Source organism: Phyllostomus discolor, chromosome 6 (assembly GCF_004126475.2).
Source record: "Phyllostomus discolor isolate MPI-MPIP mPhyDis1 chromosome 6, mPhyDis1.pri.v3, whole genome shotgun sequence".
Lineage (NCBI taxonomy): Eukaryota > Metazoa > Chordata > Mammalia > Chiroptera > Phyllostomidae > Phyllostomus > Phyllostomus discolor.
The window spans coordinates 6,269,980-6,284,933 of NC_040908.2; the positions used below are offsets into that span (position 1 = coordinate 6,269,980).

General features: G+C 50.1%; 1 protein-coding gene across 1 annotated transcript in view; it reads right to left on the reverse strand.

Moving 5' to 3' along the window:
* Positions 1 to 14,954, reverse strand: part of NBAS (NBAS subunit of NRZ tethering complex) — a 239,213-nt gene that overhangs the window by 91,351 nt on the left and 132,908 nt on the right. The window contains exons 36-38 of the mRNA XM_028515331.2: positions 7,360 to 7,527; positions 4,514 to 4,627; positions 4,048 to 4,171 (exon numbers count right to left, since the gene is read on the reverse strand). Coding sequence (XP_028371132.1) covers positions 4,048 to 4,171; positions 4,514 to 4,627; positions 7,360 to 7,527 — 406 coding nt within the window. The remainder of the gene's footprint in view (positions 1 to 4,047; positions 4,172 to 4,513; positions 4,628 to 7,359; positions 7,528 to 14,954) is intronic.

Here is a 14,954-nt window from a genome sequence, read left to right on the forward strand (position 1 = left end):
AAGCGGATTTTAAGGACAAGCCATACCTATTTTTCCAGAAGATTTGCCTTCCGAACCGTGTCCTACTGGGACTACAACGTAAGGCACCTGTGTAACAATCTGAGCTTGCTGGCAGTCTGGGCAGTGGGGTCCACGGGGCGGGGGCTGAGGAGCGGGGCGGGGGCTGAGGAGCGGGGCGGGGGCTGAGGAGTGCAGTAAATTGTTAATTGTAGAATCCTGGGGAAAGGTATACAGCAGTTTACTGTAGAATTTTCTCAATTTCACTGCTTTGAAAATTTTCTTAATAAAATACGAGATGAAGAAAAAAGACACACATCCTCTCTGGTAACTGTGTCTGATGCTCAAGTCCCCTGTCAGGCATTTATTCGCACGTGGGTTTCCCCAGAGGGCACTCTGGACACTGCACCCTTCATCTGCAGCGCTCAGGCAGCGGATTTTCCGGCCACACAACGCCAACGGCCTCCCTGCTGCTCCAAGAGTGGAACGATCACCAGCGTCAAGTAAACCAGCACCCACGTGTGCCCAGGGTGAAAGGGAAGGGGTCCTCTCCCTTCCCTAACCCCTAACCCAAACGTAGCTGAAGTCACCTCACGGCATCCTTTTCACCCCCAACCGGACTGCGGCTCCTTGGTCTCCAGGAGCTGCAGGCCCAGCCCAGGGCCCCTGGCCACTAACGGCTGGGCTGTTCCAGGAAACTCCTGAGGAGCGAGAGCAGCATCCCCCCCCCCCGCCCCTGGGCATCAGACCTTTCCGGGCAGCCCTCGCAAGGCTCAAGGATCCTTGAGGAGCAGAACTCAACCCCCACAGACAGGAAGCCTGTCAGCCCTTGGCTCTGCAAGCCATTCGCAGCAACGCCGACAAAATCATCAGCGAGGACCTGAGGCAGATGGAGGCTGCAGGAGCTCGTGGGACCCCCAGGGGTCGTGCTGGCTGCCGACTGGGGCACGGTGATTTTATGTTGCCATAAAGATACGTTAAAAAAAAAGAGGCCCGCCCTACATTTACCAGTGCACATGAGTTTAACTTGCAATGCTGGTTCTCAGCCCTTGAACACAGCGCTGTGCAGAAAAGCCACCCAGCCAGACTCGGACGGAATCCGCGCCGGAGCCTGCAAGCACTAGTCTGAGCAGAGCCCGGGCCCCTGGAGAGCGCCCGGGGTCCCTTCAGTGCCGGGGCTGGCTTCACAGAGGACGCGGCTCGTACCGGCGACTGGAAATCCTTAGCCATTCAATCCTTCGTCTAGCTAAATAATCGATTTTCTTCAGCTAGTCTCCATAAAAACCTTTTCATCTACTTCATTAAAAAATTCTAAAAAGTAGATCGCGTTGGGAAGTGTAATTTGTATGATAACCTACTTCTGAACCAAAATGAAGAATCGCACTTTTACAATTTTTAATTTGGGCCGCTTAGCTCATATAACTCTTCAATTCTGCCAAGTTCCTGACAAATATTTTGTATTATAAAATACTCAAAAGCATCTATTTCAGACATGTTAGCATTACTGATACAAATGTGTCTATGAAAATGCTTCATAAATTATAAAGCCAAATGTAAATTAAAGGGATGATATTACTAAAATCACCTCTATATTTTTAAAAAATTCATTCTTAATATACATAGTAGGTACTCTAACATGTTTTTCCCCACTCGATTCAATAACACTTGAAAAAATTTTTAATACTTTAATGGGCTTGAAGTCTTTCCCCTGGTGGACGGTTCACATCGGAATGTCAGAAAGAGCAACTGGAAGAAGCACTGGGGGTGGGGGTCTGGGGGCACAGGCCACCCCCACAGTCTGAGGGTCACACAGACCTGCAGGGGAGCAGCACGCAGGTGCTGGGAACCGAGATCAGAGTTGCCGCGTGCACAGCCGCAGCTCCTGCCCACACGGTGACTGTCACACTCACGCTGCACTTGTAGCTTCATCGCAAGAGACGCTGATCAAGCCACATAGGAATCCCTGTGTAAACGTGTGACAACAGCCCATAAGAGCGCTGGAAACAGAGACAACCCTCAGGGCTTGACCCCCAAGTGGAAGAGACCAGGCGGCCCGCTGAGAGGCCCGGAGAGCGAGCGTGTCAGAGTCAGAAGAAGAAACACGCCACAGCTGACATATGATGGCCACGGAGGATGTGATGCCTGGAGGGAAACTCCCACAGGGACCTGACCGAGGCTTTACAACCAGGCACCTGAGGGGCTCTGCAAGTACCCGGTGCGTGGGCCCCACCTGAGCCTCTGAAATGAACGGTCTGCAGTGAATCCCGGGCTTCGCAGCTCTTAAAAGTTCCCTACGGGACTCTAAGGGCACCCAGGATGGGGAACAACAGCAGCAGGCCTTGACTGAGGGAGCACGGGAACTGAAGAGAGCGAGGTGCAAGGTGACAGTGAGGACGTGGATCCGGCCGGGACGGCCAAGGAATCGGCACGCCCCATGGAGGGGCCCTCGCCATCGCTGGGCCGCGGCAGGGGCAGCAGCAGGGCACGCGAGCTGCCATGCTCACGCCAGAGAGCAGAAGCTGACGTGGAAACACGGAATGCCGTGCCTCTGCTCAGCACCCCGGGGCCCTCGGGAGCGGTCCGGCGCAGCACCTGGCCTGGCGCACGGGCCACACATCTCCCCGGCCTCCTGTCACCTCACCGCTTCTCTGGGAGCTAGAATTGCTCGTGAACCCCAGAAAAATGTGGATGAAATTGGAAAAAATAAAGACAAATTTTAAGAAAAGAGAAGCAAGAAGTACTAAAGAAGAATTCAAAGGAGGAACAGCAGTGCATCTATGCTCTTCACATGCATTCGGTGTCCTTTGTAATATCACAGCTTATCGAAGGAAAAAATAACCCAAATGTGCTCATCAGCTGGGAGACAGACCCTGATTTCAGAAATGATGTGCGGTAGAAAACCACGCATCTCAGACTGAAGAAAAAATGGTGCACTTAGTGAAAGGGGCCCACACAGTGGCTAGGGGAGTGGTCTTTGCTTCCCCTCTCCCCAACCGCATAGAAATACTGATATTTTTTTAAGGATTATTTCAAAATACATCACAGTATCGGGTTTCTGGGGAAATGGCAGTTCTTCTCCCCACACGCGTTTTCCCGAATGTTATTCCACACGGCCACGCGCTCACTAAAAGGCAGCACCATCCAGGTGCCCTGCAAGTGGACGCTGTGGGCAGGACTGCCACGATGACCATCTGTCCCTCCCCCCACCCCTCCTCCTGGCTGGTGCCTGGGACACAGACAAGGTAGCTGGAGCTCCAGCAGCCTTTAAATCATGCAGCATTCACTAAGGATGGCAGAGCAGAGGGGGAGTCGAAAGAAACAAAGAAACTACCCTGGAGCCTTGAAAAGAAGTAAGGAGGCTAAAGACCAAAAGAAGAATAGTTGAAAAGGTGTGTTTGGTAAACTGTCATACATTTAATTCTTTTCAAAAAACTCCACATGGAAAGACATGCCGCCATGTGGAAAATTCTTCAGATGAAATATACACCCACACGCTACATGCTTCATAGTTATTACCACACGAAAGTACAAAGAAAAGTATTTAGTGAGCATGTCCTACCATCCGCTATAAGAATCATTTCACATAATTAGCAGCTAAAGAATACAAATTAGCCTGGCTGGCGTAGCTCAGTGGATTGAGCGTGGGCTGTGAACCAAAGCGTTGCAGGTTCGATTCCCAGTCGGGGCACATACCTGGGTTGCAGGCCACGGCCCCCAGCAACCCGCACATTGATATTTCTCTCTCTCTCTCTTTCTCCCTCCCTTTCCTCTCTAAAAATAAATAAATAAAATCTTTAATAAAAAAAAAGGAATACAAATTATATCGTATGCATCCTTTTAAATCCTCAGTATTAGTAAGTACCTAGAAAACAGAAGGTAACGTTTTAAATAAATGAATAATGGTGTCAAGTTAAGCTATTCAAGGTGACTGAGAAATGTACCGTTGTCTTTCCTGACTCTCATTCATTCGTGGTTTTGCTCGCTGTTCTCTGACCCGAGCGACCCCCAACCCGAGTGACCCCCCGCTGGGAACTGGCTTCGTTCTGGTACCTTCCGTGGCGGGGAACACTTCCTCCCCTTCGGTCTTCGTCTCGGCCAGCTTCCCGGTTCTCAGCAGGACCTCCGCGAAGCTCTCTGCCGGGACGTGGTGGTAGGCACCGTAGGTCACTCCCGACTGGACAAAAGAAGAACGCGCTGTTCGGCGGGGGCCCTTAACTCCGCCAAGATACACTCAGAAAACACGACGATAAGACTTTCTATCTCCTGGCGACTTTAGCGATGACTTCTCACTTGCTAAAGCATATTACTTTGTGTAAAATTTTTAACTGATTAAAATCTCGTAACACAGTATGTTGTAATGTACATAGAACAAATCACATAAAAACCAATGAATAACATAATTCAGAAAGAAGCCAGAGTAGGACATTTTCAGGAAAAAATTTAGGTTTTCATTCATACTGAAGTGCCCACAACAGCATGGCAGCAAAACCCTTGGTCTCGGGCACACTGGCCTTACCTCCGTGACAAAGGGATTGGAGATGACAGACTCATAGAAGGGGTGACAGCCTTGTTTCTCTAGACCTTCATTGGCTACGGCTCCGATTCGGTGAGCATCACCAAACTCTCGCCCCTGAGTGGAACAGAGTGAGAAACAGTAGGTGAGGAAAGAGACGGGAGACGTGGTGGTGGGGGAGGGGGATTTCGGGAGCAACAACCGAAGTGCACCGTGGACCCGACCTACAGAGGGCGTGTCTGAGGGGCACAGACCCCAGCAGGGAATGAGAGAGGATAACCACACTCTGACGGCCGCACTTCACCCTCGCCCCGCAGTGCCCTGGAGGTCCCTGGTCCCCGGACAAACATGAATCAGAACACAGGAGGAACTGGTATTACACACGTAATAACATGTTTTCTACACCCCAGTCAGGATCTCTCCCTAAAACATCATTCCACACACATCGCTGCCCTGCTCAAAAAAACCTTTAGCAGCTCTGAGCAACGCAAACAGCCGACAGTATCGAATCCGAACTACGTAGAGTAACGTTTAAGTTAGGAAAGGCTAACCAACACTGAAGGCCAGCCTTTCACACCAGCCACCCTGGTCTACTTCGTGCGTCCGACCTCTATGGCTGCCTCCCACTAGTGGGTTCCCGTCCGTGCCGTGGGCCTGCTTAGACCCCACCTCCCCTTCCGGGCCCACCTGAGACCTCACCTCCTGAGACCTGACCAGAGGGCGTGAGAGACAACTGTTTGAGGGTGGGAGAGACGCCTGTCAGTCCCACCTCTCGCGCAGCCACAGCCCACACAAATGCCTTCCGGACTTGTCACCAGCGCTCCTCATTAGCAGTCAGTACTCCAGTATCTCCGGTCTGGTTAGCTATACTTATGTTCTGCTTCCCTCACACAGATGGCAAAGGCTCTTACTGGAAGAGTCAAGTAAGAAACAGTCACCTGTTCCTCCCAAGTTCACTGAGCACTTACTTTATGCCACGCGTAGCCCAGGGACACAGTGAAGCTGCTGCAGCCAGTGGCGATCAAAACGACAACTGGGACTTAGTAAAAACTACACAGTAGGCACAACGGTAACACTTACCTAAGACACACACCCTCAACAAGTCCAACGGGCGAGACAAGAAAGCAACCGCAATCCAGTGGGATGCACGCAATAACAAGAGAGGTACAGACTTACCCCTAAGTCAAGCACACAGCCTCGTAGTCAACAGTACCTTCACGCACCCAGCTGCCCGGGCTGTCATCATCCTGAGTTCTCCTCCTTCCTGCACATCCCACACGCAGACCATGAGCAGGTCCACAACACACATCCCCACACCGGCCGCTTCTCACCTCTTCCCTGGCCGCCCTGGCCCAAACCACCACGTCACGCCCGGGGTACGGGACGGAGATCTACCCCGTGGCCTCCACTCCTGACTCACTGCTGCTCGTTTCCAACACGGCAGTCAGATGACCTCATTAGGGGTACAGCCGGGGCCCACAGCCACAATGCCTGAATTCTCCAACAGCCCCCGTCTTACTCAGAGTAACACCGGGGGTCCCGGCGTGAGGCTCTGTGCGGTTGGCCTCTCTGATCTCGGCTCCCGCCACGCTCCCCATCGCTCACTCCGCTGGCACCACTACGCTCTACACCCCTCTCCGTTCCACACAGATGTCGAGCACGTCCCCTCGCCAAGGCTCTGTGCCTGTCCTGCTCGGCTCGGTCAGGTCCCTGCTCAGGGTGACAGCGCTTCTGAGAAGCCCAGCTCCCCAGCTAGAGCAGAGCTTCCCACCCTAATATCACCTGTCATTCCCTCACCTGGCTCGTGTCCACCGTGCGCGTCACCACATGCCACCACATACTGCACCATGTTTTTTGTGGCTTTCTCTGTGATCCCCACCAAACCACAGGTTCCACAGGGGACAGCAACGAGACTGAACTGTTTCCCAGGGACCAGCACAGTGTCTGGCACACAGAAGATGCCTGGTGAGTATTTGCAGAATAGCCGGATGAACAAATTAACTAACACGAGAGATGGCCACGTGAGTGTTTGCGGTGACCTTGCAAGCACATGGCTTCTCCCCCTCGGTTTTCCTGTGGGAGACTGAGGGAGCACAGTGGGAGGGTGCAGAGGACAGCAGGGACAACGCCCGACCTGTCACAGAAACCAAACCACTGGTCCACTGCTCGTCCTGAATCTACTTCCGGACGGATGGGAGAGTCTGTTAAACTGTGCTCTTCGCCCAGGCCCCAGAGTGACAGCGTCACGAGGGGAGACCCTGGGTCGGTGAGCAGGTCATGAGGGCAGGGAGGTCATAAAGGGGTCCAGCTCCTCGCCCCACCCCACGTGTGTGGGCACAGCAAGAAGGCGGGCACAGGAAGCAGACCCTCATCTAAATCTGCCAGCAAGCCGACTTGGACTTCCCAGTCTCCAAAATCGTGCGACGTGTGTGTTGTTTAACCCGGCCAACCCACGGTAGTTGAGCCATGGCAGCCCGAACTAGCTACAGAGAGCCCTCACGCTGGCTCTTCGTGCTCTTCCTTTACTACCGGCTCATAGACACACAGCACAAGCGAGCAAGCGTTGATAAAACCATTTTCCTCTTCATCCCACTAAACTCAAATCCTGACATATACACTCAACTACACCTAAACTTAATTAGAGTCGTTTGCAAGTATCTGTGGGAGTATATTACGTTCTGTAAAATAAACGACTCATTTCCTATACGATGGGCGGCCCAGATTTCTTGAGAGATTGTTTTGACGCTCTGGAGAAGACGCGGCTGTGACAGCAGTGAACACGGCTGCGGGGCAGAGCTGGTGGGCCGGCGGGAGCCACACAACGGATTTCAAAGCCGGGCCCCGCTCACCTGCAGGGGCCGGAGGTAGGTCAGGGACCTCTTCCACCACTGCCCGTCGCTGACCGCCTGCAGCACCGCCTTGGTGGTGGTCGTGGTGTCGGACAGGACCTTCATGGTGGTGGCAGTGGTCCACTGGAGCAGGTCCGCCGAGCCGCCGCCGGGGGCGCTGACCTCACCCTGCGACGAAAAGGAGGCGAGAAGAGCAAAACTGTGTGCCGTCCTAACAGCAAACAGCGATGGACGGGACTACTTAAAATCATCAGACGTGACACCAGACAAATGAGAAAACCCCTCCGCTGGTAGCAAAACAATGTGAAACTGAGTACCACCAGCATAGTGTTCCTCCGTGAATCCTCCACAAAAGGAGATTTGGTCAAGCAAAAACCACCACAGCTCATTAGTCAAATAATCCCCTTCGGAAACATTTAGGAGGTAAAAATGGTTCCTGTGGGTTTTTTTTTTTTTTACCAGTGTAAGATCCTGCCAACGAGACATGCTCATGCTTGTTTCTTTGACAAGACATTTGAGAGTATTCGTTATCTAGATTAAGAAATAAATTATTCACTCAAACAATGCTGAGTTTTATAATAACACCACAGAGTGCATATTCGGATACCATGTGACACGAAAATGAACCATGGATCCAATGAGCTGAACACACTGTGCACAGGCCCCCAGACTGAGAGGCACGGGCCTCTCCCCTCTTCGTGACCAGAGCTGGCTGGCAAAACATGCGGCCCGCCTGTTCTCCAGGGGGTTTCGATGCATCAGCAACCTCTCTCTCACGCGCACACACACACACACACACACACACACACAGACACTGATATTTGTATTAGTTTAAGGTCATTTACTCTTCTCCACTGTAAAACGACTACAATCTCACTGAAGATGGTGTGAGAAATTCAAAAGAGTGGAGGGGGGAGAGTATGTTCACAGTTGGATGATGTAAAGACAATGCCTCCTTTCTGTCTGCAATCCAGGCTTGGAGAGCCTTCCTCGGAAAACTTTCACTGAAGTCTGAATTCTATTAAAAAATGTGTGCATGCAAGTGTACAGTTTGACTGACGTTCACACGCCCACGTGACCAGCACCGAGACTCAGACTGGGACACCAGAATCCCAGACGCCGCTCTGCTCCCCTCCACACACCACCAACGCCGAGCTACACGCCACCCTGACTCCCACCCTGACTCCCAGCGGCACAGATGGGCTTTGCCTGCTCTAACCAGGGGCGTCCCACCTGCAGCCCATGGGCTGCATGCAGCCCAGGATGGCTGTGAGTGTGGCCCAACACAAAACTGTAAATTTACTTAAAGCATTATGAGATTTTTTTTGTGATTATGTACAGCAATGTATTTAATGTGTGGCCCAAGACAACTCTTCCTCTTCCAGTGTAGCCCACAGATGCCAAAAGGTTGGACACCCCTGCAAGTGTAGGTGAATAGAAGTATGTTCTTTTGTGTCTGGTTTCTTTCCTTCAGCAAAATGCATTCGTATTCTTGCAGGTAGATGTTAGTGTGATGCCACCGCATCACTAAGGTAAGAGAGTATTACAATGTGAGAGTTCATCGGAACTTACTCGCCCTCCCACCATCAATGAGCATCTGGCTGCTCTGCAGTCCGGAGCTCCTCCCAACCGTGCTGCCCCCAACTCGCTAGCAGTGAACTTGTAGTGAACACACACGTTTCTGGGTACGTACCCAGCAGCAGAATTGCTACGACGTAGAGTATGCCTATGTCCAGACTTAGAAAAGAGTACAAAGATTTTCTAAATTGGTTATACCAATTTCTCTTCGAACAAGCAATTACAAGAGTTCTGGTTTCTCCACATCCATGCCAACACATGGTATTGCGTGCCTCTTTCCTGTTAGCAATACTGGTGATTCTCTTTGTGGTTTTAATTTGCATCTCTTCGGGGGCTAAGGAAGTTGAACACCTTTTCGTGCACTTATTGGCCATGTGAGTATCTCATTTTGTGAAGAGTCCATTCCTGTCTCTTGCCCATTCTTCTGTTGGTGGTCAGTCTTTCTTATTCATCTGTAAGGATTCTTTAGACATTCTGGATAAACATCTCTTATTAGCTATATGAACTGTGAATATTTTCTGTTACTCTGAAGATTACCTTTTCACTATCTCAATTGTATCTTTTTATTAATAGTTCTTAAATTCTAAAGTAGTCCAATTTCTCAGTTTTGTCACTGTATGGTTAGTATTTATGTATCATTTTTAAGAAATCTTGGTCTACTCTAAGGTCACAAAGATAGTCTTCTGTATTTTCCTTGACATGTAATATTTTCACTGTAAGTAAAATCCTGTTGAGAGAGTGTGCTGCCCCTCTCCTGTGCACTCACAGCATTAGAGGCATACTTTAGTGCGCTTACCACAATATATTGATACTATAATTTTTTTCTGGCTTGTCCATTTGCCTCCCCAACAAGGCGATAGCATTCCAAGGGCAGGGACAACATCTATTCATTGCTATGTCCTCAGAGTGTATGAAACCCTAATGCGCCGCCTGTATCTGTAGATAGGGGTAAGAAGTTGGGTTTTACTGTGCTATTTAAGTGTTTGAAGATATGTTTTCTAAAGCCTAATATGTTCATGTTTACAGTAGCTAAATGTTATTCAAATAAGATTTCATGTCACACGTTTGGTTCCTGTTCATCTTCAGAATCTTCTTAATTGAGAAGGCGTGCTAAATGATTTCAATGTCATCAACTAATCCAAGTGCAGAACTAAAAATATAAACATGTTAAGAAGTAGGGCACTTTGACAGAATACAACTCCATTCAGAGGCAAAATCAACTCTTCTGAAAAATATCAAAAAAACACAGGCTACGAACCAATTATTCAATTTCGTAAAATGAACCTCAACTTTACTTCTGTTCACATGGATGCACTGGCTCAAGAAAGAAAACTTAAAACGTATGAAACTTAAGTTTTTACTCAAGAAGATAAGTGAAATCCACATGCACAGGAGTACGCATAGCACAAGGATCATTCTGTAAGAGATCCCCTAATGGGAATCACCAAAGAGAAAGTAAAATAAAAAGCTCATTTGGACCACAGCGGAGATTTAATCTGGGGGCAGTCTACCACGATTACAGGGTAACCACAGGCATTAATGAGGAAAACAGCTCTCTCTTGACTTCACGTAACGAAGAAAGAGGAAAGACGTCAGGCAAAATCCTGAAATGATTACTGCTGGCACATTTTATTCAGAGCTGCATTCTTCTAATTAATTTAGAGTGTAGAGCAGCAGAAATAAATTAATGCTCAAAACCAAACCAACAACCCCCAGCATAAAATTTAACACGAAGCCTCATTACTGTCGAGTGCGCTGCGAGCTCACCGGGGCACTCGCTGAGCACGGGCAGCGCTGCTCACACCCTGCAACGGAGGCCTCTGCCTGAGGGGTGCGGGTCCACTCGGAGGGACGAGGGCAGTCCGCACGGCAAGCTCGGCTCGCAGAAGCGATTCCTGCTGGCGAGTCACCACAGCGACCGAGCTGTCTCCGAGCTGCTCTCTCTGGTGTCTGGTCACGCGGGGTTCATTGCTGGGCGACCCATTTGCCTGCCACAACTGAGCGGGTGGCACACATCCACGAAGGAAGGGTGACAGAGCCCAGACTGAGCTCAACCGCTCTCTCCTCCAGCACGCCTTGTGAACGTATCCGAGGCAGAAGACGCAGCTGGGAAAACTCCTTGGCCAGCAGGACGGGGAAACTGGGCTCACCCCGCACCCGCTCGCCTGCCACCCTCTCCCTCGCAGGGCCACTCCCTTAAGCCTGAAGCTGTCGGGACAAGGAGGCTCTGACCAGCAGCAGATAATCTCGCTAATAAAGTACTGGGTCTATTGACCACAGAGGCAGAGTTTGGGTCAATCTAGAGAGAACATCCGGGCCTCAGTTGTGTTTTAGCTCCAGGCTCAGAAAAGCGGCAAAACCAGACGAAGCGACGCCATGGCCAGCACCCGGACCAGATATAATGAACAGCAACCACCCCCCCCCCCCCCCCCCCCCCCCGTGTCCTAGCAGCGACCACTCAGTCGGCCCTGACCCCATAAGCTGTTTTTGATGACTCAGCACATTAAAAGGAACACCTGGGAAGCTGAGGAATCTTCTATTGAGATCCTCCCCTGAGGCCTCCTCCAAAGCCCCTACCTTTAGAGAACAGGTAGGAGCCCCCCAGACCAAGGCCCCAGGGCACGCTCTCCCCAGAGCACACCTGTGCCTTTCCTACCCTTCTTCCCTCAGGTGCACGGTTTGCACAAGCCTCTTATGTTCCTCATCGATTTTAGCCATTGATTCCTCGACAGACATTTGCGACACCAAACATAAAAATGACAGACACTGTTCTAGATGCTGAGAACTGAGCAGTGAACGAAGCATGGTCCCCGCCACAAAGGCCTTACATTCTAAAAGAGGAGGGCAGAAAACAAATACAACACATGCCAGAGAAGCATGTCAATAAACGACAGAGTCCGGGAGAGAAATAAAGTGGCATCCGGCTGGGGCTGGGGGGCCGGGGGACTATAATGCTGTGTACAGAAACCAGGGGAGCTCTCAGCAAGGAGATATTGGAGCAGAGACCTGAAGGAAGTGAGAGGACAAGTCGCCTGGGTATTTGGAAGAACATTCCAGGTGGAACACAGAGGCAGAAGGTATTGGGGATGCTTACAGAAATGGCCAGAAGGCCAAGATGACCACAGTCTGCTGAGCCAAGTGAGTGTGTGTGGGGGGAGGCGAGGGGAGCAGGGGAGAAGACGTCGGGTCAAACAGGCGGTAGGGAGGACAGATCACCGATGTCCTCGTAGGAGACTGGGAAAACTTGGTGGTTACTCTGAGAAACGTGACGATCTGACATTGTTTTAAGGACGCCGGCTGCCTTGTTGCGCAGACCACAGCAAGGGAAGGAGCAGAAGCAGGGAGACAAGGAAAACACACTGTAAACCTCCAGGTGAGATACGCTGGCCATTTAGACCAGGGTGGCAGCAGTAACGAAGGTAAGGCCAGGTCCAATCCAAGTCCCCTGGGAACGGGGAGCCCAAAGCATTCCTTAGTGGCCGGCTGTGTTATGTAGGAGAAAGAGGAGCAGCAGGGATGCCTGGAAAACAGGAGCCGCCACTTCCTGGCACAGGAGGGGCCACAGAAAGAGCAGTGGCTCGATTTTCACAAACCGAGACCGGGCGTCTGTGAGAAACATGCGTGCGGACGTCGGGCTGGCAGCCGTACACACGTGCGCAGAACTCAGGGCGTCGGGGCCAGAGCTGCAAAGCAGGTGTCGCCCGCACAGAGCTGATCCTTAAGTCATGACGGTGGGTGAGGCTGCCGAGGGAGTGGGGGTCAAGAGTAACCCTCGGTTCACCCTAGGAGAACAGTAAAAACGTTTACCTCTGGGCAGTGGGATTCGTGGCATGGGAGGGAAAGAACTGAGCGAGAAGAAAGAGAACGGATAAATTAATGTATTATTGATTAAATTATTTGTATATTTTTAAGAAGCAGAAAGACCGAAATTATCACAAATTTCCATGTACTTATTATCAAAAGTTAACAAATATAAATGTTAATACTTTATCATAGATATTTCACATCTCTAACCCCCCCCCTTTTTTCCCCTTTCAAGAAATAAAATATGCCCTGGCCGGTGTGGTTCATCTGGTTGGGTGTCATCCCACAAATCAGAAGGTCACAGGTTTGATTCCTGGCCAGAGCAGAGGCCTAGGTCGTGCGGTTAAGGTCCCAGCTGGGGTGCCTGAAGGAGGCAACCCATCCAAGCTTCTCTCTCACATCAACGTTTTTCTTCCTCTCTCTAATCCTCTGTTCCCTTCTCTCTACAATCAGGAGGCATGTCCTTGAGTGAGGGCCCCAAGGAACGGGGCCAAGTCCCCCCTGGCCCCCGGTCTGGGCTTCTCCCACCCTCAGCACTGTGATGGGGAGGGCCCCTGTGCAAAGCCCCCACAGCGCAGGGCTCCGCACAGCCGCCCCACGGGAGTCCCAGACGAGGGAACCCATAGAGGCCCAGGGTCTGCGCCCAGGGTCTGCGTGGATAGAAGCTACACTGGACGGGTGCCTGCAAACACACACGAAAACAGACGGTAACGCAGTAATTACAACACAGATCCACTCCAGATGAAATTATTTCATTTAAAACCTCAAAATATTAGTTCGTGCTTGTGCATACTAAATACAAGATTTAAAATCCTTTAAGAAGGAACAAGCTCTCATGAAATGTAAAAGAAAACAGAACCAATATCCTATTCAGTTCATCTTTGTGTACAGTATGAGGTAAAGTTCTAAATACATCTTTTTGTATGTGGATACAAAAAAGTCTTCAAGTCTGTACTTATTGCATATAAAAAGCAACCTCTTACTGTTACTTATTTATCAGTAATACAAAAGACCAAGCTATAAAACTCTTAGGAAAAACAGCCCAGGAGTTAATCTCCACAACCCTGAGAGACGCGCTGATGTCTTAAATGCCCCACCAAACGCATAAGCAACCAAAGAAAATACTGACACACCGGACTTCAGCAACTTTAAAAACTTCTGCACTTCAAAAGTCACCATTAAAAAAGGAAAAAGTCAGGTCAAACCCTGAGAGAAGTGTATTTTCGATTCATACATCTAGTAAAGGACTTGTATCCAGAATTTAAAAAACTCTCACAGCTCATTAATAAGCACACACAAATAACCCAGGCACAAAATGGACAACATATCTGTGGCCATTTCTCCGAAGAAGGGACAGGAGGGGCCAACAGGCACCCGGAAAGGTGTCACTGCCAGGCACTGTTTGGAGAAGGCACACCCAAATGACAGCACGCTGCCCCCCACCCCCGTGGGGATGACTTGCGTCAGAAAGCCCCCCCCACAGCCAGAGCGGGGAGGGTGTGGAGAAACTGGGACCCCGGTGCGGCCTGGTGGAAGAAGCGAGACACGGCAGCCACTGTGGGAAACAGTCGGCAGTCCCTGCAAATGCATCTGCCGTGAGGCAGCACTTCCGCTCCCACGCGTGCAGACCAGAAGTCAAAACGCATGTCCACGCCAAGGCCTGTACAGCGACACCCCTGGCACCGTCACTCACGACAGCTCAGAAGTGGAAACGAACCACAGAGCCATCGGCTGGTGAGCGGAAAAAGAAAGGACTGTCCGTGATATTGAAATACGACTGCCATCTTGCTCACATTTCTTGAAATAGCTCTAATCGATCCTTACGTAAGTTCAGATAAGCTCTCTGCTTGAGTCCGTGCCCCAGTTCTAAACATTAATTAGTCCAGTTGTATAAATCTGTAGCCACTTAAAATGCTCATAACAAGTTTTCCCACAGTGAAAATGATTTTTTAATGGGAACCTTGTATATAATCCATTTCCAACTCTAATTAGATTTATCTGGGGAAAACACCATTGGCTAAGTGATATAACTAATACTGGCTAAACAAAATGTTAATATAGTCTAAGTGGTAGAATAGTGTTACATCTAAAACACATAATAACCAGCATTAATAAGAAACTGGAAAACTGTAATTTTGCTAGTTTTTCACAATGCATTTTATTCTATTTACAAACAAATATCTTGTTCACGGGGATAACAGCCAATATCTGCA